At 44.2% G+C, this 26347-nt stretch overlaps 1 protein-coding gene across 1 annotated transcript in view; it reads right to left on the reverse strand.

The window, feature by feature from the left end:
* CDH20 (cadherin 20) overlaps nucleotides 1-26347 on the reverse strand; it is a 54836-nt gene that overhangs the window by 20044 nt on the left and 8445 nt on the right. Inside the window, exons 2-6 of the mRNA XM_040264272.1 lie at nucleotides 24155-24449; nucleotides 23304-23423; nucleotides 20065-20232; nucleotides 16645-16832; nucleotides 4371-4624 (exon numbers count right to left, since the gene is read on the reverse strand). Coding sequence (XP_040120206.1) covers nucleotides 4371-4624; nucleotides 16645-16832; nucleotides 20065-20232; nucleotides 23304-23423; nucleotides 24155-24449 — 1025 coding nt within the window. The remainder of the gene's footprint in view (nucleotides 1-4370; nucleotides 4625-16644; nucleotides 16833-20064; nucleotides 20233-23303; nucleotides 23424-24154; nucleotides 24450-26347) is intronic.

Here is a 26347-nt window from a genome sequence, read left to right on the forward strand (position 1 = left end):
AAGCATTTTGTTTCAAGTGTGCATTTTTTCCTGTTGAGGTTCAGGATGACTGTTCAGAGAGCTGGGAGTTAAAAGGTGAGGTGACCACTAAAGGCTGGAGAAGCTGGGATCATTTCAGCTGAAACTCTCCAAGCGTTGGGAAATTTAAATTCATAATGCTTTTCTTTGCTTCTGACCCTGTCACTGTAGCCTGGCCCTGCTCTAAACGTCTTACATGCATTGGCTCATGTAATTGCCTCGAAAACCTTGTGAGGTAGGTATTAGTGTCCCGGTTTCACACGTGAGAAGCCGAAGCATGGAAAGATTGAGACGTTTGTCCAAGGTTGCACAGCTGAGAATCAAACCTAGGCATATGAAAGGTGTGGGATGGCTTAAGGAAACAAAGCCTTCTCTGTTTCTGAAGATAGATGGAGCTGGGATGGCCGACAATTGACTATTTAATAAAGAATAAACACATGCCTACCAAGTTCATTTAAAATTAACTGGAGCTTTTTCCTTTTCTGGGTGTAATTAGTGATTTAAAGTCTCCTGGCTCTTTGAAGATTTGAATTTATCTTAGAAGAAAAAGCACTGGTTGGCTCCTGATGGTGTTTTCTTTCAGCTCCCCCGACGTGAGAAAAGCAGCCATTCAGGCCACGGAGCCGGAGCCCTGATGGCAGCTCGCCCAGTGGCCGGCGGAGCACCGAGGCGGGAGGCAGCCTGCGAGGAACCCGCTGTCCACACGCACACCTACGATGCCCATGCCGCAGCGAGTGTCGCAGACGGCAGGGGAGACGGAGGGGCGCAAGCAGCCACCCGACGGGACGCCCGGCGGGGCCGCCCTCGGCAGGCGGAGCCCGGCCTGCACTGAGGCGGGGAGAGCGTTCATTACTCCGCGTGGGACACCGGGCCAGTTTTCAGGAGCCACGAGAGCAAATGCAACGGTGTAGATGCAGATGGAAAAACGAGGAAACTGGGAGACACTGGTGAATTATGTAGGCGGCTTTCCTTTCTCTAACTAGAATACTCTCACCTGCTGTGGGCCGAACAGGCGTGACATATTCACGCAAAACTGCCTTCGGCGAACAATGCTGGTGTTCACTGAGCTCCCTGCTTATTTACTTGGCTGAGGACATTCTCTGAATTTAGGAGCGATTTGAAAGTAGGGTTTCATGGACAGGATCCCAAAATCCACACACACACTCCAGGAGCACAGGAGGCCGGCTGTTTCCATACCAGCAGAAGCCTGTTTCAGTTGCTGAATGGTTCCTGCCTGCTAGAGATTCCTCAAGCATTTATTAAAAATTTAGGTGATCCAGACATATTTTTCATGTATATATAACTAAATCTGGATACTTGATTTTAGGTTTTATTAGTAAATGATGACCAGCTTATATGCCTGAACACACCATAAACTTTCTAGAAATGAGATTATAAAAGTCCTGATAATGTCATATATATGCCTATGGCTGATTAATGTTGAAGTTTGGCAGAAACCAACAAAATTCTGTAAAGCAGTTATCCTTAAATTAAAAATAAATTTTAAAAATGTCCTGATAATCTTAGTTCAATGACTTTTTATCCATAGCATTTTTAACCTGGGTGTTGTGTTAATTTTTGGATGATTTAATATGTATTTTATTCTTAGGAATATGAACCTCATTTATTGGTAATTAAAATGCAGAAAGTAAATTTGATAGCCAAGCAGCATATAACACATTCAAAGTATTTTAAAAGAAAATAACTTTCATAGGAAAAAAGGAGAAAATGAGCAATTTGGGGAACGATAACAGGAAAGTAATTTGCAGATGGGTTTTTTGAGTGATAGCCAGAGATCTGACTTCCAGGGGCTTCTCTCTGAGAATCCAGGAGCCCCAGGGTTCTGCCTGGGCCCGGGGACCATACTTTGTTCCTGTGGGGCAGTACAGAGCCAGAGACTCTCTGGCCATGTGCATTCTGATCCTTCTTTCCAACCAAAATGCGGAGAGACGATTGTCTCCAGTTCTGATGAGTGGAATTCTGTTTTACCTCTGTTCTGGGATGTTAGTCTTCAGCAAACCTGTGGCTGTTGCCTCATTCCTGCCAGTCTCTCTCTCAAGGCCTAAAGTCAGGACTTCCTTGGCGATCCAGTGTTAACACTCCCACACAGGAAGCACAGGTTCGATCCCTGGTCGGGGAAGCTAAGACTCCCACAGGCCACATGGTGCGGCCCCAAAGAATAAAGACCTAGAGCCTTGCCCTAGAATAAGCCCCGTGGTCCCTGCTCCGGGCCTCCCGCCCGTTCACTCCTGGATTCCTCCTGACCGGGATCTACTGGACTAGATGGGCGCCCCACTACAGGTTATCCCGATGCCAGCTATCCTGCCTTGCTGGCCAACTGATGGGTTTCAGCAGCTTATCAGCTGAAGCAGCGTTTTCGGTTAGCCAGACAGGGCTCCCTCATGCTGTGCACCTCCCTTTGCTCCATGCCTGCAGCCGTTCTAGGCCTGCTGCTATTTCTCTCCTTCCTAGATGTGTTGAGATGATGACCTTAGTCCTGGATAATGCGTGTTCATGCTCGGAGTGTGTGTGTGTGTGAATTTCCTTTGTTCCTGACTGCTTTCTGTCTCTTGTCATTTAGTAGAGTGACTCCTGGAAAAGTCAAATTTCCAATGCTTACCACTCAGGAGTCTATAGAGTCAGAATCTAGAAAAAAAATGTGGAATTATCCACTGAATGTTCTCATTGACTCTTAGAAACAGAGTCTGAGTTTTTCAAATTGTTCTTGTTTTATTTCAAACATTTTCCCTCCATAAAGTTTTATTCTCTAAAGTTTTCCCCACAGTTCTCTGATATGAGTAGATCAATCAGAAGATAGATATGTATTCTTGGCTTTTGATATAAATATAATGTTTGAATTATAAATATAAATTTATAATAGAATTGGTTTCATTTACTTATGTTGTTTTTTTGGGGACAATATGATTTAACTAATTTCTTCCCGTCTTATACACTTAAAAAGCTTAAGATTGAACTGTCACTTATATAAAATTGTCATAACTTATAAAGATTCATTGCCTACTAAAAATCAAGTATCAGAATTGAAACAAGATAATTTTAGCCATTTTAATGCCTGAAAATGTAAAATGTTTGCTACTTGGTTAGAGGAAGCAGAATTCCCCTACTAAGGTTAATCTCAGGAGAGAACCATCTTTATTAAACGGCAAAAGTACATTTTCCTTCAAAATGGCAGCTGGTGAGGGAAGTAGCAGCTGACAGAAAAGGCCTCTGACAAACAGGTGTGTTTAAACTGTGCCCTCTGCGCTGACGCCTGAGATCCATTCGTGTGGCCTTCGACGGTTACCGTGACAGATGGCCTCAAACAGCCTTGGAGCCCTGATCTTTTGTGTCGAGCTTCCGAGGCTTGGCAGTTGCTCGGGAAGGTTGAAGTGTCAACCTGTCCACCAGCTGTTTGCTGTTTGGTTCCAGGGTCGATGGGCAGTGCCCATGGCTATAGGAGCAGCTCTCTGCCTGCTCTTGAGGGGGAAGCATTTAGGCTGGAATCTTGATGTTCAAAACATACTTTGGAGAGGCTGGTTTGTAGGTTTACCATAGAAAGTCAGTCTACATGGATTCAAAACTGTTGACAATAGTGGGAGTTTTCTATGTCTGTTCTTTCTATAGTATATGGAAATATGTGTTTATATATGTTATTTTTTTCCATTTTTAAAGTAAAAATGTCAAAGGTTCGCAAAAATTGAGAGTGTACAATAATCACCATTATATTCACCACTAAGATTCAACACTTTTTAATGCTTTGATATCCATATGTCTGTTTGGCAACATCTGGGGTCTTTTGGGGGCTGCCTCAATGGCTCAGTGGGTAAAGAATCCGCTTGCAGCGCAGGAGACACAGGAGATGTAGGTTTGATCCCTAAGTTGGGAAGATTCCTTGGAGCCTAAGGGAATGGCAGTCCACTCCAGTATTCTTGCCTGGAGAATCCCATGGACAGAGGAGCCTGGCGGGCTACAGTCTATGGGGTGTGCAAAGAGTCAGACTTTACAGATTGCTACAACTCAGGGGATGCTATGTTTTTTATAGCAGGTAGAGGCCAGAGATGCTGCTAAACATTGTAAAATGTATATGCTATCCCCTCAACAAAAAACTATCTACCCCTAAATGTCAATAAGGCCACGACTGAGCCCTGAGGGGTGTGTGTGTGTGTGTTGCTGAAGCAATTGACAGGGAGTTGTAGTCATAATGATATTTCACTTCTAAATAATATGAAAAGAAAAAAAAAAGCATTTAAAGAGTCTCCAGAGATGGAAGAAGCAAAAAGAAAAAGTGCTAGAAAATTAGATACAAGGGCAGATTCTTGGATATAAGGCAAAGGTGAAATGTGTGGAAAAACCTGATTGAGTTGTTGGTCACATCCGGGTCCTTGGCAGAAATGACCTGTATGGTTGTCCCAATCGCCACATCTTCAGGTACCTCCACAAAATAAAAGCCAGGGTCGAACACAGGGGGCTCATCCACGTCTTCCACACTGATGTGCACCGTGGTTGTGTCTTGAAATGGGCCCAGGTTCAGAAACCGCATCTCGAGGTGAGGGTTGGCTCCCTCCACTTTTAAGGTGTAGCTTTTCTTTCTTTCAAAACTCAGGGGCTGAAAAGTAAGGACAGGAAGATTGCTTAGTTAGGAGCATATATGTTAAGGTTCTAAAGGATGGATGATACTGACGGCTGGTGGGTAGTTTCCCAAATGCATTAAAATGGTGGGAAAGAGGCAAGAGGAAAAATAAATGGAAATTTTTCTTTTGTTCCATGGTTCTTGCAGTTTCAACAATTTGGGTAAAGAAAGTAAAGAGGATGGTAGATGCTTCAGAGATAGTAAGGAAAGCCAGCCTGCTGATGAAGAAAACACTGCACCCTGGGCAAGGCTGACTGACCTGTCTACTGTGTAATCTGCATGGTCATCGTTAGAAAGGCTTGTTCATTTGAAAAGGTGTCATGATAATTAAGAGCGAGTTTGAGTTCTGCTTCAGTATATCCAAGCAACTGAGGCCTAAGCTTTTCTGTTTTTTTCCTTTAAAAAAAAAATTCTTAAGTACAGAGGCAATAGCAATCTTTTCTAAGAACTATCAATAAAACCTCACGAAGGTTCTTAGTGCATTGTGTCAGATCAATATTTGTGTGTTTAGTTTATCATAGACAATCTCTTTTAAAAACCGGATCCAGTGCCTCATTTTACAGTTAACGAAACAGACTCAGAGAGCTGGAAGACTGGCCAAAGCTGATGTGGTCCGTGTCAGGGTGGGAAAGCTGCTCAGGACTTTTAGCTTCCTCATTCAGAGCTCATCCACAGAAGTTTAACTTTGTCTAATAAAACCCGTGTCATGACATATAACTGCCGGGGGCCAGCGTGAGGAATCCCGCCCGTGACAAGGTCATGTGGAAGGAAGCCTGACAAAATGCAAGGATGTGATCAAGCTTCAGGGGTTCCCCCTGGAATTTCCTGAGCATCCACCCCCCAAGACCAGAGTCTGCCTGCTTTACTATGTTATGCTTTCCACCTACTCTTCTGTCATTAACAGGGGGCTGTCCCCCCACCTCCTTTTTCTGGAAAAAATTAGAGCTTTTAGATAATAAATCCACTGGGCATAATATGAGTGTTTCAATCCAAAAACCCCTCTGATGGCTTTCTAGCCTGCCTGCAGAACTTGTACAGCTGCGCATGTGATTGTTTGAGGCCTCCTGACTGCAGGAGGCACAGGAAGCTTAAAACATCCTAGGAATGTAGGGGCTTCTGAGGAGTCAAAATCATTAGAATAGGACTGATTAAAGGTTTCATTTGTTGAGCCAATACTTGCTGCCAGATTTTCATATCTTTTATTTGTAGAGATAGTTGGTATATAGAAAAACAGGTAGTAGACCTGGTATTAGCAACATTAGATCTTTGAGTTAAGTACTTTCTTTGTTATAACCCACTGCACCTTTGTTCTATAGGAATATAACTTTATTTAGTACTTTGAGGGTGATGCAGAGTAAAGAAAAAACTCTTCTAGGGAAAAGGAGTTTTCTGGTTGATAGACAATTATCCAGGAAGAGAGCCATAAAAATGTTAACAGGCCTCTTGGCCAGAAGATAATGTAAACCACCTGAGACCTTTTGTATACGGGAGGGTATGCAAAAAGAAAGCTTTGTCTCAATGAGGGTCAGGACAGTTATGCAGGGGCATAACTCTGCATATTCCACTATTTCTTTATGTACAACTTGGGGTATATAAGCTGATTTTGAAAAATAAAGTTTTTGGAGTCTTGCACCGATGCTGGGCTTCCTCATGTCATTCTTTTCTCCCCCTTTTCGGCTGAATTCCCATCTGGAGCAGGGAGGCTCACCACTTCTACTTACTTGCCCTGGCTGCTAAGATCCACGCAAAAGGGAGCCTAAGGCGGGGCACCCTTTGATATTCAAGTGGGCGCCGGTGGCCTAATGTCGATGGTGCAAACCTCGTGTCTCGAGGTTTTATTGGTTTTCCCTGTAAACCAAGTTATTCAGCATCTTTTTCTCCACCTAGATTTCCTACTATACTATTTCTTCCTAATCTAATTTTATATTTCTATATTAATAAATAAGTTTCTCCTCGCCAACGCCGTCCACGCTTCAAATTCCCTGGATCCACCGGGGCTGGACCCCGGCATATAACTTTTTTGGCATTTCCTTTTTTGGATCTCTCTCTCTACCTCCAGAATATTTTATGCGAAATACAGCACTTCAAGGCAGAAAGTAGACTTGAATGCTATCTCTTTAAGAATAATCCATTTATGGTTTTTTTAAACTGACAAAAATGTATAAAAGTTTTAAGCAACACCTCAAAATATCATTAATAATTTTAAGAATCAGGGAAACTCAATTTTATACAATAACTGCAGAGGATAGGAAAGCAGTTCCTAAAGCTTAAAAGTCACATGCCAGCTTAAGTGGTGACTTAGCCATTTTTTTTTCATAAAATATGCTGCATGTCAGCACATTTCATGTTAGAAAGAGGCAAGTATCTATTAAAGCAACTAATTTGCTTTTGAGAAACAAACAGCGGGAGAAATTGCTTTAACTAAATTTATTATTTTCAAATTCTAACCAAGATTTTTGTTTACTTTGTTGCTGTTTGAACCACTTGTTCCGTATTTACTTAGCACCATAGGTTGTACCCTTTGTTTCTTAGAGTCCACCGTTCTCATCTGAACCAAGGAGCCATTCCTACCAGCCTCCTTAGCTCCAAAACTCCTAGTCAAAAGACAGGGTTTTCATAAACAGGAAAGTCTGCCACTTAGGTTTCAATAAATCTGATGGAATAGATTTACCAATTTATTTTATTTACGCTACTCTTTTAAGTCTAAACATCTGTATTTCCTGGTAATGTATTAATACAATGAATTCTTTCAGAGTTCTATCCCTACGTAGAAGTAACCCAAAGTGGACACTGATTGTTTACGTTAGGTTTGAGCTAGGCAAGAGATGTTGTTTCTGTAATGTTAAGTCATTTTTCTAATTTGGCATGAATTTTGTAAAAATTAAGATGTAATTTATATACCTTAAAATTCATCTTTTTTAGTGTAAAGTTTTGCAAGTTTTGAGAAATGTGTACAGTCATGTATGTGTTTCCTATGATAATTAAGATACAGAACAGTTCCATCACCCTGTTACCTCCTGACCAATGCTTCTTTGTGGTCAAATCCCAGCCCTGGCACCTACTATCTATTTTGTGTCCCTATTACAAGATTGTCATATATATGCAGTCATTCAGTATGTAGTCTTTTGAATCTTGTTTCTTTGACTTAACATATGCATTTGAGATTCATCCCTGTCTTTGTGAATGTGGAGTCTGTCCCTTTTATTGCCAAGTAGTATTCCATTATATGGGTTTCCCAGGGGGTGCTAGGGGTAAAGAGCCCGCCTACCAGTGTAGAAGACATGGAGACCCGGGTTTGATCCCTGGGTTGGGAAGATCCATTATATGGACATACCACAGTTTATCCGTCCTCCAGTGGAGGATGTTGTTCCCAGTTTCTGACAGCTATGATTGAAGCCACTGTGAACGTCTGTAGACAGGTTTCTGGGGAAGCATAGGTTTTCATTTCACTTGGGTAAATACCTTTGAGTGGGATTGCAGGAGTGTATGGTAGGTATATTTCTAGCTTTTTAAGAAACTTCCAAACCAGTTTTCAAAGTGGTTGTACCATTTCGCACTCCCACCAGGAATGTGTGAGAGTTCTGGCTGCTGCACACCCTTGCCGTCGTTTGGTTTTGCCCGGTTTTCTGATGTTAGCATCCTAGTGGATGTGAGGCAGTATCTCGTGGTGGTTTTGATCGCGTTTCCCTAATGCCTAATGATGTTGAGCGTCTGTATATCTTCTTGAAGAGTTCTTTATGTATTTTATATTACAGTCCTTTATTGGACAGATTTGCAAATATTTTTTCTCAGTCTGTGTTTTATTTTTTCACTCTTTTATCAGTGATGAGAAGACACTCTTAATTTTGATAAAAATCTCATTTATCACTTTTTATTTTGTAGACTGGGGTTTTGGTGTCATATCTAAGAAATCACCTAACCAGGGTCACAAAATTTTCTCCTATATTTTCTTCTAGAAATTTTATAGTTTTAGTTTTTTATATTTAGGTAGATCATCTAAATTTCTTTGTATAGGTATGAATCAAGGTTCTCTTTTATTTTATTTTATTTTTTTGGATACAGACGTCCAAATTTTCTAGTAGTCTGTTGAAAGACTACAGTGAGTTTTTAATTATTGTTAAAATTTCTTTTTAAATAACTTACTTGAAGTGAAGTGAATTGAAGTGAAAGTTGCTCAGTCCTGTCTAACTCTTTGTGACCCCATGGACTGTACAGTCTGTGGAATTCTCCAGGCCAGAATATTGGCGTAGGTAGCTTTTCCCTTCTCCAGGGGATCTTACCATCCCAAGGATCGAACCCAGGTCTCCCGCATTGCAGGCAGATTCTTTACCAGCTGAGCCACAAGGGCAGCCCAAATAAGTTACTTAAGTCATTTTTATATTATTTAATGTTACTGTATCCCTTAAGTAATTTTATTGCTTAAGATTTAAAGAAAACGTTGCCTTAATACCTTAAACTTTAAATTGCCCATAATTGATATATGAGTTTGACATTTCTCTCTTGAGAAGTTTTTGTACATGTTTTTACGTATTTAAATAATAAATAAAAGAGTAGAAATGTCTGAGACTCCTAGTTAAATTCAGGAAATTTCCTAGAGTTGGAGCACATAAAAATGAAGTCATTGTATCTTTGAAAATTGAGTAATGAAAATTATGTCAGAAATAGTAATGCAGTTCCCCTAAGCAGAATTAATCATTCCCTCTTCTCCCACAGCATTTGTCTTACTTTCTTTCTGTGTTAGCCGTCTTCATGATACTAAAGGGCAAAGACTATGACTTAGTCGGATCTTTATTCCCCAGTGCCTAGGGAGGGCGTAAAACCCCAGAATGTGGTTACATTGTGTGGTGCGAAAGTTAGTCAACGTATTAATGTGTGCTGGTTGAGTGGAGATATATACAGATGATTTATTGCGATAAATACAGATTGTTTTATGATATTTCAGTGATTGAACAATACCAATTTTTTCATACTTTGACATTTTGGAGATAGAGTCGCTTCTGCAATTGATGGCACCCTGTAGCTTCCGTAGGAGGCGGGATGCAGTTGCCAGCGTGTAGGCTGGCTAAACCTGGGCAGAGTCATCAGGGCTGCACTTCATGTGAGTTCTGCGTGTGTTGGTAATACATGTGCTGAATTTTGCTGCCTTCTAAAATGTCTTTAAAAAGATTGTATTATGATTCAACATTGAAACAAAAGTTGTTGTGTAGGCAAAATGACATGGAAGCCACAGCACTGATGTTAGTGAAGCAAATATGTGTTTCCAAGAGCTTTTCCAGTTGCTACAGATCGAGGAATAAGAAAGCATTGCACCATTAAAATGAGCAGAGTTTTTTTTTTTTAATGTAATATCTAAAACTATGAGAATTCATGGCACCTTAGGTTTGATAAAATACAAAAGTTTTCTGCTTTGTGGCCTAAGAGGGGAGTGGACTGGAAACAATTGTTTATTGAATGCTGGAAGATGGCAGACACACTGAAGACATAAGATCAAGCTCATACACAGAATACAGAATATTCTGAAAATTATATATTTCAAGTTATCTTTGAAGCATTTAAATTAAGAGTGAAAGTGAAATCGCTCAGTCATGTCCGACTCTTCGCGACCCCATGGACTATATCCTACCAGGATCCTCTGTCCATGGAATTTTCCAGGCAAGAGTATTAGAGTGGGTTGCCATTTCCTTCTCCAGGGGATCTTCCCAACACAGGGATTGAACCCAGGTCTCCCACACGGCAGGGAGACCCTTTACCCTCTGAGCCACCAGGGAAGCCACTTAAACTAAGAAACTGAAAGTCAATTGATTGATTACTTGAAAGGCAAAAAGACCCAAGGTGCTGAGTAGTGATCAGCGTGGCTTTATGAGGATCCAATTCTATCAATTCAACTTAATTTCTCTTTTTGAAAAAGTATGTGCTATTTTAGACAAATAATAGGCCCGAGAGAAATAAATCAAAAGCAGAACTTTTGTTTTAATTTTACACGACATTACTAATGAAAGATGGGTGTGGATTGAGCATCTGAGTGACTGTTGTTCCAAAAGTATAGCTTGATTAGTCAATAGCCTGTAAAGTATTTATTACATTTGACTTGTCCATCTACTCAACTTATTGACTTCTCTCTTAATTCCATTTTCTGACACCTCATAAGTTCAGAAGAGAAATCCAAGTGACCTTGCTGCCACTGCTGCTGCTAAGTCACTTCAGTCGTGTCCGACCCTGTGCGACCCCATAGACGGCAGCCCACCAGGCTCCCCTGTCCCTGGGATTCTCCAGGCAAGAACACTGGAGTGGCTTGCCATTTCCTTCTCCAATGCATGAAAGTGAAAAGTGAAAGTGAAGTCGCTCAGTCATGTCTGACTCTTAGCGACCCCAGGGACTGCAGCCCACCAGGCTCCTCCGTCCATGGGATTTTCCAGGCAAGAGTACTGGAGTGGGGTGCCATTGCCTTCTCTGAGTGACCTTGGCGAAACAGATAAATATTCTGATTAAACATGGATCTAGTTTTAGCAATGACAGTGAAAGACAGTGTTCTGTCTTATGAAATTTAATCTTTTCTCCAGGTAAGGGAACTGAGATTTTTGGGATTCCTTTCAGATACAGCCATAACACTGTGACCAATCTCATTATATACAAACTTGTAATAGTTAATATTTTTTAAATTAATGGCTTACAGTAAGGTCTAAGATATATTCTAGTAATTTGATATAAACTAATAGTATTGTGTTATTATTAAGGGGCTCTCCTGGTGGCTCTGCCTGTAATGCAGAAGATGACAAAGAATGTGCCTGCAGTTTAGGAGCCGTGGCTTCTATCCCTCAGTCAGGAAGATCCCCTGGAGAAGGAAATTGCAACCCACTCCAATATTCTTGCCCAGGAAATCCATGGACAGAGGAACCTGGTGGGCTACAGTCCATGGGATTGCAAAGAGTTGATTAAATATTATTTTAAGATATAAAATAAAATTTAAAATATACCAAAACCTCAAAATTTCTTTTTTTGATTGCTTAATTTTTTAAAGATAATTTTTGCCTTAAAGAGACAATAATTATCCAAAACTTTGAACTTTTACCTTGTTAATAGTTACCAGTCATGGTAAGCAGTGTATTATTAATTTATAACTTGAGGCATGCCACATAGGGGGAACCAGAGATCATACTGTCAACATCCACTGGATCATTGAAAAAGTGAGAGAATTCCAGAAAAACATCTACTTCTGCTTTATTGATTATGCCAAAGCCTTTGACTGTGTAGATCACAACAAACTGTGTAAGATTCTTCAAGAGATGGGAATACCAGACCACCTGACCTGCCTCTTGAGAAATCTGGATGCAGGTCAAGAAGCAACAGTTAGAACTGAACATGGAACAAAGACTGTTTCCAAATTGGGAAAGGAGTACCTCAAGGCTGTATATTGTCACCCTGCTTATTTAACTTATATGCGAAATGTTGGGCTGGATGAAGCCCAAGCTGGAATCAAGATTGCCAGGAGAAATATCAATAACCTCAGATACACAGATGACACTATCCTATGGCAGAAAGTGAAGAAAAACTAAAGAGCCTCTTGATGAAAGTGAAAGAGGAGAGTGAAAAAGCTGGCTTAAAACTCAACATTCAAAAACTAAGATCATGGCATCCAATGTCATCACTTCATGGCAAATAGATGGGGAAAAAATGGAAACAGTGAGAGACTATTTTTTGGGGGGAGGCTTCAAAATCACTGCAGTCAGATGGTGACTGAAGCCATGAAATTAGACACTTGCTCCTTGGAAGAAAAGCTATGACAAAGCTAGACAGCATATTAAAAAGCAGAGACATTACTTTGCTAACAAAGGTCCGTGTCGTCAAACCTATGGTTTTTCCAATAGTCCTGTATAGATGTGCGAGTTGGACTGTAAAGAAAGCTGAGCACCAAATAACTGATGCTTTTGAACTGTGGTGTTGGAGAAGACTCTTGAGAGTCCCTTGGACTGCAAGGAGATCCCAACCAGTCCATCCTAAAGGAAATCAGTCCTGAATATTCATTGGAAGGACTGATATTGAAGCTGAAACTCCAGTATTTTGGCCACCTGATGAAGAACTGACTCATTTGAAAAGACCCTGATGCTGGGAAAGATTGAAGGCAGGAGGAGAAGGGGACAACAGAGGATGCGATGGTTGGATGGCATCACCAACTTGATGAACATGAGTTTGAGCAAACTCTGGGAGATGGTAAAGCACAGGGAGGCCTGGCGTGCTGCAGTCCGTGGGGTCACGAAGAGTCGGACAGGACTGAGCGACTGACCTGACTGACGCCAACAGGGGACGTTCTTAATCTTATCATACAGTGACTTTGTATTGTTATTTCTAATGACCTTTTATAATTTTTATTAATCTTCAAAGAATATGAATAAAATAAACTGCAATATTTAAATTACATCCAAATTTATATGACAATCCCCAAATTAATGTCAGCATTTTGCACAGTTTTGAGGTCATTGTGTGCCAGTTACAAAGATTTCTGGTTGGAGGAATGCTGGATATATCTGTTCTTTTGCTGTACTTGATTGCACTTTCAATAAATGCAGGACGAATGTGAACTCTTCCCTTCTTCCCTTCTAAAGCAGCGTAGGCTCAGCTCTGCGGAGCAGTACAGAGTGAGGTTGCTATTAACACATGGGCTCACGCCACAGTCTGCTACGACTCCATTGCTTTGGTCAGGGTCATCGGTGATCCCCACGTCCCTAAAGCCTGTGATGGCTTTCAGGGTTCTTCGATGTCCTTTAGCAGCGTTTGTCACAGGCAGTCAGTCGCTTTATGCTCTTGGCAAGTGTCTCCCTGCCTTCCAGGACACCGTGGTCTCCTGATTTCCCCTTGCTTGCCTGGTCTCCCCGCCTCAGTCTCCTTGCTTGTCTTTGCCCTCCCTGACCTCACCACGCTGGGGGGCCACAGGGCTGACTTCACTGCTCCCTTCTCTAGTGATGCTCAATCCCTTGGCATATTATTATTATTATTTTTTACTTGCTTTAAGTACCATTTATGACTCTCAAATTTATATTTCTCACTCAGAACTCTTCTCCAAATTCCAGACTCCTATAACCAACAGTGACTACATATCTCCACTTAAGTGTCTAATGGACGTTGCAGATGCAACGTGCAGAGAACCGAATCTGAATATCCCGTCTCACTTAGTGCCAGCTCTATTCTCTCTGTTGCTCGACTGAGTCCTCTTTTTCTTCCTAACAGATTGAATGAGGATGTGAAAGAAACAGAGGGGGACTGTTAGTCCTGCTTTCAAAATCTTCAGATTCTGACCACTTTTCACTGCCTCCGCTCCCAATACCCTAGACCAAGCCATCATCCTCTCTTACCTGGATTATCACAAGAGCACCCCAGCTGGTCTCCTCATTTCCATTCTTGCCCCCTTATGGTCTTTTCCCAACACAGATGACACAGTAATTATTTCATAGTAGAAGTCCAATGATGTCACACATCTGTTAAAATCCTCCAGTTCTCCACTTTAGTCAGATAAAAACCCAGCGTCCTTCCATCTGCATACACGGTCCTAACACAGCCTAGCCCCCTTGTTCCTTTTCTGACCTCATCTCCTGCTAGTACCCCTCTCGAACCTTAGAAAGCCCCTTTCTGTTCTGGAAACAAGCCAGGCCGAGCGCCATCTCAAGGCCAGTGCTCTGGCTGGCCCTTTGTCTGGAACTCTTTAGCTACCCGTTCCCTCGTCCACAGGGCTGCCGTGCACGGTTCTCCCCGAGAGTCCTTTGTGGGGCTCCTCCTAGGGTTGTGCCTCGTCAATCTGCCCAACTCTGTGCTGCAGCTCTGCCTACTTCTTCCTTTTTTTATATATATTTAGTCATTTGGCTGCACCTGGTCCTGGTTGTGGCCTACGGGATCTTTGGTACGTGGGATCTAGTTCCTGATTAGGAATCTCTGTATTGGGAACACAGAATCTCAGCCACTGGACAAGCAGAGGTGTCCCGACTCTGCCCACTTTAAGTCTCTGCATAAATGTCACTTCTGTATGAGGCCGATCCCAAGCAGGAAATTAAATTTGAAGTCATGTTGACTCGTCTGATCTCACTCCCTCCTGCACGGGACTTACTACTTTCCAAAATACTACTTTATTGACTTACTTGCTATTTTGATAGTCTTCTTCCCTTATAGAACATAAATTTCAAGAAGGCAGAGGTTTTTGGTCATTTTATTTACTTTCTACGTTAAATGCAGTGCCTGGCACATAGGTAGGCACTCAACAAATGCTTATTGAAGAAATAATTTAAGATATCTCGGGTTTTAAAGTGTATTTGAAATAGAAGAAAAGGAAGATTAAACCAATACTTTTTTGAATTAATATATTTTACCAGATATATTTATTAGGATGTTAAAACTTTAATTTTATTAGGTTCTGTCTTTCAGCTGAGTATATACATATGTGCTTTATGCCACAGAATTGATAGCTTACATTTAGGAAATGGATTAACTTACTATGAAGCAAAGAGTTTCAGGTGGTGACATCACTCAGCAGCTATGCTTGATAAAGCCTTTCCAAGTCCAATTAGCATCCATGGGTCTTTACGTAGCAGTTTAAAAATCCCTGCCTGTTACTTATTGATTAATAATAATAGGATAGTTTGCTTTATTGTTATTTATAGTTTACTGTGGTAAAAATGAGGTTATTCAAATACAGATATTGGTTAAGTCATTAACATTATTAGGGAATTAAGCTACGACAGGTTTTTTTTTTTAAAGTGGCTAAGTAGTGAGCTTTTTCATGCTGCTCATGGGGTTCTCAAGGCAAGAATACTGAAGTGGCTTGCCGTTCCCTTTTCCAGTGGGCCATATTTTGTCTTGGGCTCTTGGGCTCCAAAATTGCTGCAGATGGTGACTGCAGCCATGAAAGAAGTCTACTCCTGGGAAGAAAAGCCATGACAACCTAGACAGCATATTGAAAAGCAGAGACATCACTTTGCCAACACAGGTCTGTCTAGTCAGACCTATGGCTTTTCCAGCAGTAATGTGTGGATGTGAGAGTTGGACTATAAAGAAAGCTGAGCGCCAAAGAATTGATGCTTTTGAACTGTGGTGTTGGAGAAGACTCTCGAGAGTCCCTTGGACTGCAAGGAGATCCAACCAGTCCATCCTAAAGGAGATCAGTCCTGGGTGTTCACTGGAAGGACTGATATTGAAGCTGAAATTCCAATATTTTGGCCACCTGATGAAGAACTAACTCATTTGAAAAGACCCTGATGCTGGGAAAGATTGAAGGCAGGAGGAGAAGGGGACAACGGAGGATGAGATGGTTGGATGGCATCACCGACTCGATGGACATGAGTTTGAGTAAGCTCCAGGAGTTGGTGATGAACAGGGAGGCCTGGCATGCTGCAATCCATGGGGTTGCAAAGAGCCGGACATGACTGAGCGACTGAACTGAAGGGTACCCTTCCTGTAAAATGATGACACAGCCAGTATTCACATGTGAACAAAAGGAGTAAGGGGTTTTCTTTGTTGTTGTTTTGTCTGTGTTTTTGGCCTTGATGTGCAGCACATAGGATCTTAGTTCCCTGAACAGGGATTGAACCTTGCCCTGGGGCTTCCTAGGTGGCGCTGGTGGTAAAGAACCCACCCGCCAATGCAGGAGACTGGAGATGCGGGAAGATCGATCCCTGAGTTGGGAAGATCCCCTGGAGAAGGAAATGGCACCCCAGGCAAGTATTCTTGCTGGGCTGATCCCATGGACAGAGGAACCTGGGGGGTTACAGTCCGTGGGGGTCGCAAAGAGTTGGACACGACTGAGCAACTGAGCCGGCCCATGCCCTTGCCTTGTAAGCTGGACTCTTAACCATTGGACTGCCAGGAAAGTCCAAGAGGTTTTTCTCTCTTAATGATAGGAAAGTGTTTATCAGAGGATTTAAAGCAATGCTATTAATAATATAACAGTCCTTACTAATATTGCATACATGCTCAAAGCCTCCCCTGAAATGACTTGGAAGAAGGAGCTCGGTTACCTTCTTGACGGTTATGATGCCCACTTGGAAGTTGGGATCCGTGTTGATGTCGAAGGCGTCCGCCCCGTCCCCATCCACGATCGTGTACTTCATCTCCGCGTTGACTCCTTCGTCCAGGTCCTTGGCAAACACCCTCCCCACAGTCGAGCTAACTGGAGCTGATTCCAACACACTCATCTGGTAATGTTCTGTGAAGAAGTCAGAACATGCAGTTTTTGTAACCTGTCACTACACAAAAAAGCGCCTCCCCCTATCACATCACATCCGCCACGCTGTGCGAAACATCTTTTTCATCATCCAAAGTGAAAACTTGAGTTCTACCGATGAAAAAACTGAGATCCAAAGGGCTAAGCAGACGTTACTGGGTCATAGCCTGCACTGGATGTCGGATGAGGAGGGGCCAAAATCCGTCGATCATAATCCCAGGAGTAGGGTTATGTGACTCTCAGTGACTGCGCCTCCAGCGGGGTAGGGAGCGCCCTGCTTTCCAGCCTTCCAGCCCTTCCTGACGCACTGGCCGCAGGGTTAATTCTGCTGTGGTCGCAGAGTGCCTGCGTATTCTGTTTGTGTTTCAGAGGCACGTGTCTTCCTCTGTGGCCCGGCCGGCACGCCGAGCACCCGTCTGTGACCGGCTGCCCACGTTCGGTGCTGACCAGTGCCCTGCAGAGGAGGCCCGGCCCCGGAGCCCCGCTCTGCTGGCTTCTGCCGGCCGTCCCTCGGGGCGTCGGCACCGGGGCCTGCGCCCTGGCGGCTTCTCCACGGACACATCTCGGTGCTGCTCGTTCTCTTTTCTGGAAGACGATACCCCAGAGTTCTCACCTGTGTGGGGAGCTCAGAGCCGGTGGTGTTCTTTTCAACCTGATAGCCCGAATCCACTCGTTCGGTTCATGTTCATCTCCGCGGAGCAGCATTTTCATTAACTTTCCTCCTCCGGGGCTCAGCCCTTTGACGCTCCTCACTCTTCTGTCGGTCATGGTGCGGATGACTACAGACTCAGTCAAGCAACCGCCTTCTGTACGCACACGGCGCCTCTGGTTCTCGTGCGCATTGCGGGCTGTGGGGTGTGACCCTGGGAAGTCGGGGTGTGAGCGCTGCCTTCTCACAATGACCTGGGGGCTGACGGCACCCAGCCAGCGCTCAGCAGCCTCCCTCGCACGGGAGGAGAAACGATGCCTGTTCTTCGCCGACGTGAGCCAGGAATTGGCTAATGTCTGTGCGAAACTGCAGGCGCTTGAATTTCATCTCTTTGCATTCTCTTCCAAAGTTGTTGATGGAGCAGACTTTGCTACTGCAGAACATGTTTGGGAAAAACAATTTTCTCCAGGAAAGTTAGGCGTTCTGTGTCAAAACAAACATCTTGTCCATACAATTTCTACACATAATGCATTATGTTAGAAATAAGTAGCCTGAGGTCTTGATATTCCATTATATTTGGTTAAATTAAAGGTGACTGAGCTTCTTCAGTATAAAATAGGAGGTGCGTCAGTGTGTCAACAACCCCTAATCCAGTTATGGTAATATTTGTGAAAAAGAAGGAAAGCAGGATTCAATATAACTTTCCTACAATAGGTCCAAATCTATATGAACTGTGTGATAACTTGGCCCTTCTTCTCTTTCTGCCTTCTCAGAGATCTGTCTAGCGTCAGATTACAAAGCCAGAGGACAGTCCAGGGATGTTCAAGGATCTGTAGTCTAGTGTGTGCTGTGTGGGCCATTCATGAAACGGTAAAGATGGGTCAGCAGAGCACATAAGAAGCCAATCCGTATGTCATTTCATAAACTGTTTTCATCGTGCTCTAGTCTTCTGAACTGTAGAACCAATCAACTTAGGAACCTCCTTGTTCATATCACTTGTAAAACACTCATCTGGCATCTTGTCTTTCGGTTTCATGAAACCTCATGGGGATGTTATGGATTCCAGTTGTGTGTACGTGTTTGAATGTTACTTCTGTTTTACATAGATGACTGGTTTGCCCACGGTGTGGCTCTTCAGCAGATGGGCTGGTTTGGCTCTGTCTTAGGTTAGTGGCTGTTGGTCCCGGTTGCGTCTTTCACCTGGGATTGCGGCGGCCGCTCTCTCTTCTCCAGTTGCTCCCTTTTAGAATCTGCTTCTCAAATTCACATCTTCATTCCTGGTCTCCTTTCCACAGTCATAGCTCTATATTCCACCTTCCTTAATCCAGCCTGAGTGTCCTGCTGTCATTCATGTTCAAGGCAGAATCTGTCTTCCTCCTTGCCTGCCTGCCACCAGTCCCGCTAGGTATCTCTGTTTCTCCCACCAGGACAGTCTTTCCCTGTCGCCCAGACCTACAACATCCTTGTTGTCTTCGACTCCACCTTCCCTTAGCCAAGAAATCAGAGACAGAAGTCCCAGTTTTCTTATTTGTCCCGTCCCACTTCTTCTGGTTCCCTTCGTTCTTATCAGCTCAAGTCTGGGCCGTGCTAAAAGCCTCCTGCCACACTCTGCTGCTTCTAGTCTCCATTCCTGCCAGCCAGTGCTCTGCGTGGCTATCAGCTTAGCCTTTCTTTATGTCTCTCACTTGCTCAAAAACTTTGCAGTGACTTCCATTAGAAATGGAACATTTGAATCAATGAAAGAGCAGGTCTTCATTTTCAGGATCTTTGAACATAAAATTACATTTGCAGCTTTATTTCCAGGGCTTTATATCCCATATCTAGAATGTTGCTCGAAACAAAAACGTTTTAGGTGAATGAACAGCTTCCCCTTTCTGGAGAGTTTTCTGTTTTCTCCTGTCTGACTCTGTCATATTATTTACTACCTGGTTGAAGCCTCATCCTTTTATCAAGTCTTTGCTCATCTTGGTTTATTGTGAAGGCATCATTCTGCACTAACGAGTTGGCACATTGCTGCTTCCTGCTTAAATTTTGATGAATACCAAGTATATGTTCTCCCAAGTGGACTTTAAGCTTCACAAGGTCACGGACTTCGCTTCAAGAATCTTGTGTCCCTCATGCCCAGGGCCCTTACAAAGCAAGCACTCAGTACCTGCTGTGAATCGCAGGGTTACGTTCTCAACAGGTACAAAAAATCGATTCTTGTTGGAGAGAGGTGAAAAAAACTTAGATATTACAAATTTAAAGTTCATCCCTACCCAACAAAATCTTCTTGCTTAATATTTAGTTGTATGAGGGGAGTGGTCAGGGTATGACACTCAAGGAAAAAAAGGGTCCAAAAGGGCTCCGGAGGGAGGTGATGGTGAAAAATAGAGAAACACTGGTTTAGTGCTCTGGGAAGTTGGACCTAGGAGGGAAATGGTGATGTGAGAATTGCATGATAAATGTCCAAAAGGAACCCAGGAATAATCGAACTCAAAGAGGGACTCAGAGCGGCCTTTCTCCTTCGCCTCCGTCACAGCTGCTCTGACTTGACAGCGGCCCTCTCGCCGGCTGGGTACTCACTCTGGGGGAAGCGGGGCGGGTTATCGTTGACATCTGAGAGGGTGATGTTGACGGTCGTGGTCCCCGCCAGCCCCCCGAGCTGTCCTCCCATGTCCTTGGCTTGGATGATCACCTCATAGTACTCCTTGGCCTCTCGGTCCATGTTCGTGAGTGCGGTCCTAATTACACCTGCAGGAGAGAAACGAGCTTTGTTTTTAAAAGCAAAACCACTAGTCCTGTTTTAAAGATTGGGTTCTAGGCTTCTCCCCGTGCCTCGTCAGAGATGCAAGGCACCTGTTTTATTACACTTGAGGTCAGAATGTCATTTTAGCTCAGTTGTGTCCAACTTTCTGCGACCCCATGGTCTGTACCCGGCCAGTTTCCTGTGTCCATGGGATTTCCCAGGCAAGAATACTGGAGTGGGCTGCTATTTCCCAGTCCAAGGGATCTTTCCAACCCAGGGATCGAACCCGCGCCTCCTGCATTGCACAGAGACTCTTTATCAGTGAGCCATCAGGGAATCCCCAGCTTTAAAAAAAAAAATGCTGTGCTTAAACAGAGGGTGAATGAGTAAAGAGTGTTCCAGCCGGAAAGGCTTCAGTTCAGTTCAGTCGCTCAGTCGTGTCCGACTCTTCACCACCCCATGGACCACAGCACGCCAGGCCTCCCTGTCCACCAGCAACTCCCAGAGCTCGCTGAGACCCCTCTCCATGGAGTCGGGCCTGGCGGGCTGGTTCCTACGCGCATCCCCGGGAAGGACCAGGAGGTGGCAGCAGAGGCCCTCTAGCGGACCTGGGACCTGTGGGTCTGCCGCGACTTCAGGGCTGCTCCATCTCACCGAACAAACGGCTTCAGGTGGGAAAACAAGGCCTCATAGTCCGCAAGTCTGCGGCTTTAGATCCTTCTCCTTTAGCTCTCTCTCCAGTCGCCGGAGCCCTACTAGTGTGAGATTCTCTTTTTCCAGCAGCCTCATTCCCAGGCTGCTTTCTCCTGCCTCCCCAGTGCCTGGAAGCAGGGGTGGAATTCAGATTTGCTCTCCTTTTTGTTGTCTGTTCCATCTGTTTTATTAGGCTCTGTCCACCTCTGTGCTTCACTGCATTCTGTGACTTAAGACATAGAAGATGCTCTGAGATGCTTATTGTTAACCTCCATGTGAGATGAACTTGCCCAGATGGTGTGTATCATCAGGGTATGATAATGAGCTTCCATTTAGGGAGAGGGGTCTAAGTCAGAATCCTGTGAAATGTGTCATTGCGATCCTGCCAAGGATGTGTGGACACGTTTGATCTTCCTTTTAACGCTTCCACTTAGAAAAGTTGACTTCTGTACTCTCTAGGCAAAGATTAAAGGCTTGTTTCCTGCACGTTGACTACATGACCCTTGGCTCAATAGACCTTTGCACGCCAAGGGGAGAAACGGGGAGCCACAAGCCTGTCCTCGCTTTATCCTATAATGTACGTGTTTTATCACAGCAGCAACAGTCTAAAGTGAAATGTGCAGTGTTTTCTTGTTATAAATGCCCCCAGGGCAGGGCAGTAACTATCGTTTTATGTAGTTTTTACCTTAACACTATAGATGCCCCTTGGGAGCTGTCAAAATAATGTAAGTTTCCTCTTAACGATGTAAAGGACATATTACCCTCTTCCTGTCTGTATTTTTCCTCCCCGTGGGCACCCCCTCATGGTCCCTCCCTCCATTTGTCGAACGGTTAAAATTACTATTTTATAGAAATCCCTAACTGGAACTTTTTTCTTTCCTCCTACTAATTTATACTCTCTACTTTTATGACATAATTTTCTGAATGCCTGGTTCCCCTGAGGACTTCTGCAAAAAATTATATCAGGTTGCTAATAAAATGTGTTTTTTCTATTTCTTGTAAAAAGATGGCTTTGAGTTTTGGCCTTGACTTTGTCTCTGTGGCTGTAAGTTTCTTTACTCAAGTTTTTTTGTTAATTACTCTTAGGTCCGTATGTTAATTTTCCCATATGTAAAATGAAGTAATAATGCTTCCATATATTTTACAAGTTTACAAGATTGTTGGGACTCTCAAATATGGTGAGATCTATGAATGTATTTTAAAAGGAAGAGAGTCTGGCACAAGTGCAAGATAACAATATGGAATGATATTATATATTAATAGCAATAATATCTGAGTTGCTCTGCCCAATTCAAAACGGTTAAAGGGAATTCTTCATAGATAAACTGTACATTCTGTTGTCAAAGTTCTTGAATAAAACTGAAAACAAAACAGAACACCCAAAGCAAACTGACTTGTTGGCTGTTGCCTTGTTCTTTTCTAGACGTGGCCCGTGCCCGCCCAGCTCCCTAGGTGGCCCCCTATTAGAGCGTCCCACTGAGCACCTCCTTTCTCGGGGCCAAACCGCCTGCTCTGAGCTCCCTTCCCTCCGGCCTTGCTCTCGGCTTAGTACGGGGTGGACTGGCGGGAAGAACGCTGGACCGCGGGTCAGGGGAGACATCTAGAACCGGGAGCACTTTCTTGGGTCTCCATCCACGATTTCCTTATCCACTGAGTGAGTGGCGATCGACTGGAAGATTTTCCTAAGGCCCTTCCTAGTTTCAAAACCAATTATCCTGGTTCTGTAGTGAGCCCCGGAGAAGGTGATGGCACCCCACTCCAGTACTCTTGCCTGGAAAATCCCATGGACAGAGGAGCCTGGTGGGCTGCAGTCCATGGGGTCGCTAAGAGTTGGACATGACTGAGCGACTTGACTTTCACTTTTCACTTTCATGCCTTGGAGAGGAAATGGCAAGCCACTCCAGTGTTCTTGCCTGGAGAATCCCAGGGCCGGGGGAGCCTGGTGGGCTGCCGCCTACGGGGTCACACAGAGTCGGACACGACTGAGCCACTCAGCAGCAGCAGCAGCAGAGTGAGCCCAGGTTACTCTGCCAGCCTCCTGGGTCTTCTTGAAGTTCTGAAAGCCCTTACTCCTGGGGAATGAAGACAGCCATAGGATTATTGATACTATTATTTTTTTTGAAGGCTAGCGAGGAGGTCCTTTTGCGGAGGCAGTTCTTTGGGCGTCTCCAAGCAGTCCCAGCACACTGTCTGTGCACCACACTGCTCTCAACCCCCGGGGGGCGCTAGCTTGCTCTCTTCACCCTGACACTTATAACCGTCTTCCTAGCTAGTGCACTGTCTGGAGAGTTCTTGAAACGGAGAGTTGGGTCTGTTCTAAATCGTAGTTACAGATTATTGGAGAATAAACAAATGCCTCTGGCTCAGCTGCCCCATCACGTACCTGTTTTGGAGTCCACAGAGAAATACGGCTGGCCCTGCAGGATGCTGTACACCACCCGGGCACTGTTGCCGTAGGTTGGGTCGTCTGCATCGGTGGCCGTCACCTGGATGACAGAAGTCCCTGAGAAAGAGAGGCGGTGGACAGCTGTTCAAGCTGAGCTGCTCAAGACTGGATGCAAGCCTGAATAGGCAGTTTTAAAGCATTTGCAAATGTTATGTCTGCTTCCTTGGGAGGGCCTGTTTCTAGGTCAAGCTTCTATAACCGCTTAGCGCAAAAGTACCTCTCTAGTGGGGATGGGAGTTATTTGTGTCTTAAATTCTTAGTAACTTGTAAGGCCAACACAGGCTTTGGGCTCCTCATTCCTCTTTTGGTAATACCACAATGCTTCTCCCTTATGAATCAAATATTATCTGCCTACAGATCTATGATCTATCTTTTGTTTTGCTTTTTAAGAACCAGAACTGGGGATTGCCCTGGCAGTTCAGTGGCTAAGACTCCACGCCCCCAGTGCAGGGGACCCAGGTTCAGTCCCTGGTTGGGGAACTAGGTCCCACATGCTGCAACTAAAGATCTCGAGTGGCGCAATAAAGACTGAAGATCCCAGATCCAAGACCTGGTGCAGTCAGATAAATACGTGAATAAAAATCGATGCGGGAGACGCGGAGCTGAGTGACAGTGCTAGGCTTAACACTGCCGCTGTCTGTACTGTGGCCGATTTCATGTTTGAGTAGCTTGGTGCAGCTTTGTGTTTGGGGGACTGTTCTGCGCTTTCTCTCTTTCTCCACCTTGAGGTGGGAGGGCCTTCTAGAGGAGGACTGCTGTCTGTGAGGATCAGCGCACCCCCGCCTTACCCACTGGTGACATTTCCGGCACAGTGGCGACGTAAGGCCCGTCCAGGAACTTGGGCTCGTTGTCGTTGATGTCTTGGATTTTGATGATGAACTCGGACTCCGGCTCCATCGGCCTGCCTGTGCGCCTGTCCAGGGCCTGAGCCCTGAGAGTGTACTGGGCCCTCTCCTCTCGGTCGAGCCTCTGAATGGCGTGGATGTCTCCAGTGGTGTCGTCGATGGTAAACACGACGCCTGCGCCTTCTCCCGAGAGGATGTATTTGATGGAGCCATCTCCCCGGTCCATGTCTGAATGAAGCTGAGGGGGAAAAGCACCGACCTCTCAACAGGTGTCGAAAATAAACAGATTTTCAGTATGGTACAAGTGTACGATTTCCTTTCAAACAGGAAGACTTTTCCCCACTCAGATGTTTTAAATGTCTACAAAGAACTAACTTGCTTTGAACATGGCTGTATCAAAGAGCAAATATAAGTTGATGAATAAGCAAAATTTCTCCGCTTCACACTCAGTAGCCTCAGTACTATTTTTAAGGGTCCTCCCCCTGAGAAGTACAGAAGACAGGCGTTCTGGGTGTAGGACCCATATTGTATTGTGCTGTATCTCCTATTTTATCGTCCCATGTACAATAGGAGCAAGTCTTAGAAGGAGGAATCCAGCCTTTCCTTTTAATCTTTTTTAAAGGATAAGTGTAAACATTTAAAAATGTAAACGTCTTGATGTAAATTATTTTGGAATTTCAAAAACTTCAGGACAGTCCAAGGTGGCTGAGAAGCTGATGAAGCAGCTAATAAAAACAGTCTGTGACCACTGGACCGTAAATACTGAATGGCTTCTGGGGGGCCCTTGAAATTCTCTCAGTTCCATAGCTTCCCTCAGTAGGACTTTGCTTGCTTCTGTTGCAGGTATCAAAATGGAGTTTTACAGCTGGTTATTATTCTCTGTGTCAGGGTATCTATCATTTTGATGGGACCCGTTCCTGGCCTTGTAATTGACTCACTCAAATCTGTATGTAGAAGGCTGTGGTAGGCACATGCTATTATCTGCCCATCCAACTAGATTCCCTCCCAAATTCCTCTGTGATGACTCTCAAAATGAGCCCAGGGGCACAGTGCTCATTTTAAGCCTAGAAATAAACTCTTGCAGCTCTAATTATAAACAATGTATACAAGTGGCAAGAACCCTAGAGTTTTGTACTATCTTATAACAGTCCTTCTCTAAGAGGGCAACGAAAAGTTAGTTACGTGTAGTCAGTCACCACTTACTCTTGTTGCTGGGCTTGCATAGTTCAGTGATAAAGCCTGTGAGATTCAGTTAATAAAATAGACCAGTTTAGGTCAGAGAGGCAAGTATATCTGGCCTGAACACTATCTGTATCGGTTATAAATTGAGTGCCCTTGACAGATTATTTAATGCTTATAACTCTCAAGTTCCTCGTATTATAAATGTAGAGAACAGTATTAATTCTTCCTTTGAAGGTTTGTTGGGATCATTAGAAATTAATGTACGTAAAGCACCTGCTGCTGCTGCTAAGTTGCTTCAGTCGTGTCCGACTCTGTGCGACCCCATAGACAGCAGCCCACCAGGCTCGCCCGTCCCTGGGACTCTCCAGGCAAGAACACTGGAGTGGGTTGCCATTTCCTTCTCCAAGGCATGAAAGTGAAAAGTGAAAGTGAAGTCGCTCAGTCGTGTCCGACTCTTCGAGACCCCATGGACTGCAGCCCACCAGGCTCCTCCGTCCATGGGATTTTCCAGGCAAGAGTACCTAGCTTTCCCATAATAGGAAAGCAATGGGAAGGGAAAGTCACTCAGTCGTGTCTGACTCTTTGCGACCCCATGGACTGCAGCCTACCAGGCTTCTCAGTCCATGGGATTTTCCAGGCAAGAGTGCTGGAATGGGTTGCCATTTCCTTCTCCAGGGGATCTTCCCGACCCAGGGATCGAACCCGGGTCTCCCACATTGTAGGCAGACGCTTTACCACTGAGCCACCAGGGAAGCCAGGAAAGCTATAAACGGGGCCAATTGCGATGGTGAGGCACATGCAGAGGGAGAAGGGTGTTAACAGGCCGCTCCTCCGTGCTCCCTTTGAACCTCCAGGAGTGCAGCAGAGACGGCAAAAACAGCCCCTTGGCCGCTTTGCTATGCACAGCCCAATGGTAAAGCTGGGGAAAGCTGCCTGAAGCATTGCTGGGACAGC

Source organism: Oryx dammah, unplaced genomic scaffold (assembly GCF_014754425.2).
Source record: "Oryx dammah isolate SB20612 unplaced genomic scaffold, SCBI_Odam_1.1 HiC_scaffold_22, whole genome shotgun sequence".
NCBI classification, from domain to species: domain Eukaryota; kingdom Metazoa; phylum Chordata; class Mammalia; order Artiodactyla; family Bovidae; genus Oryx; species Oryx dammah.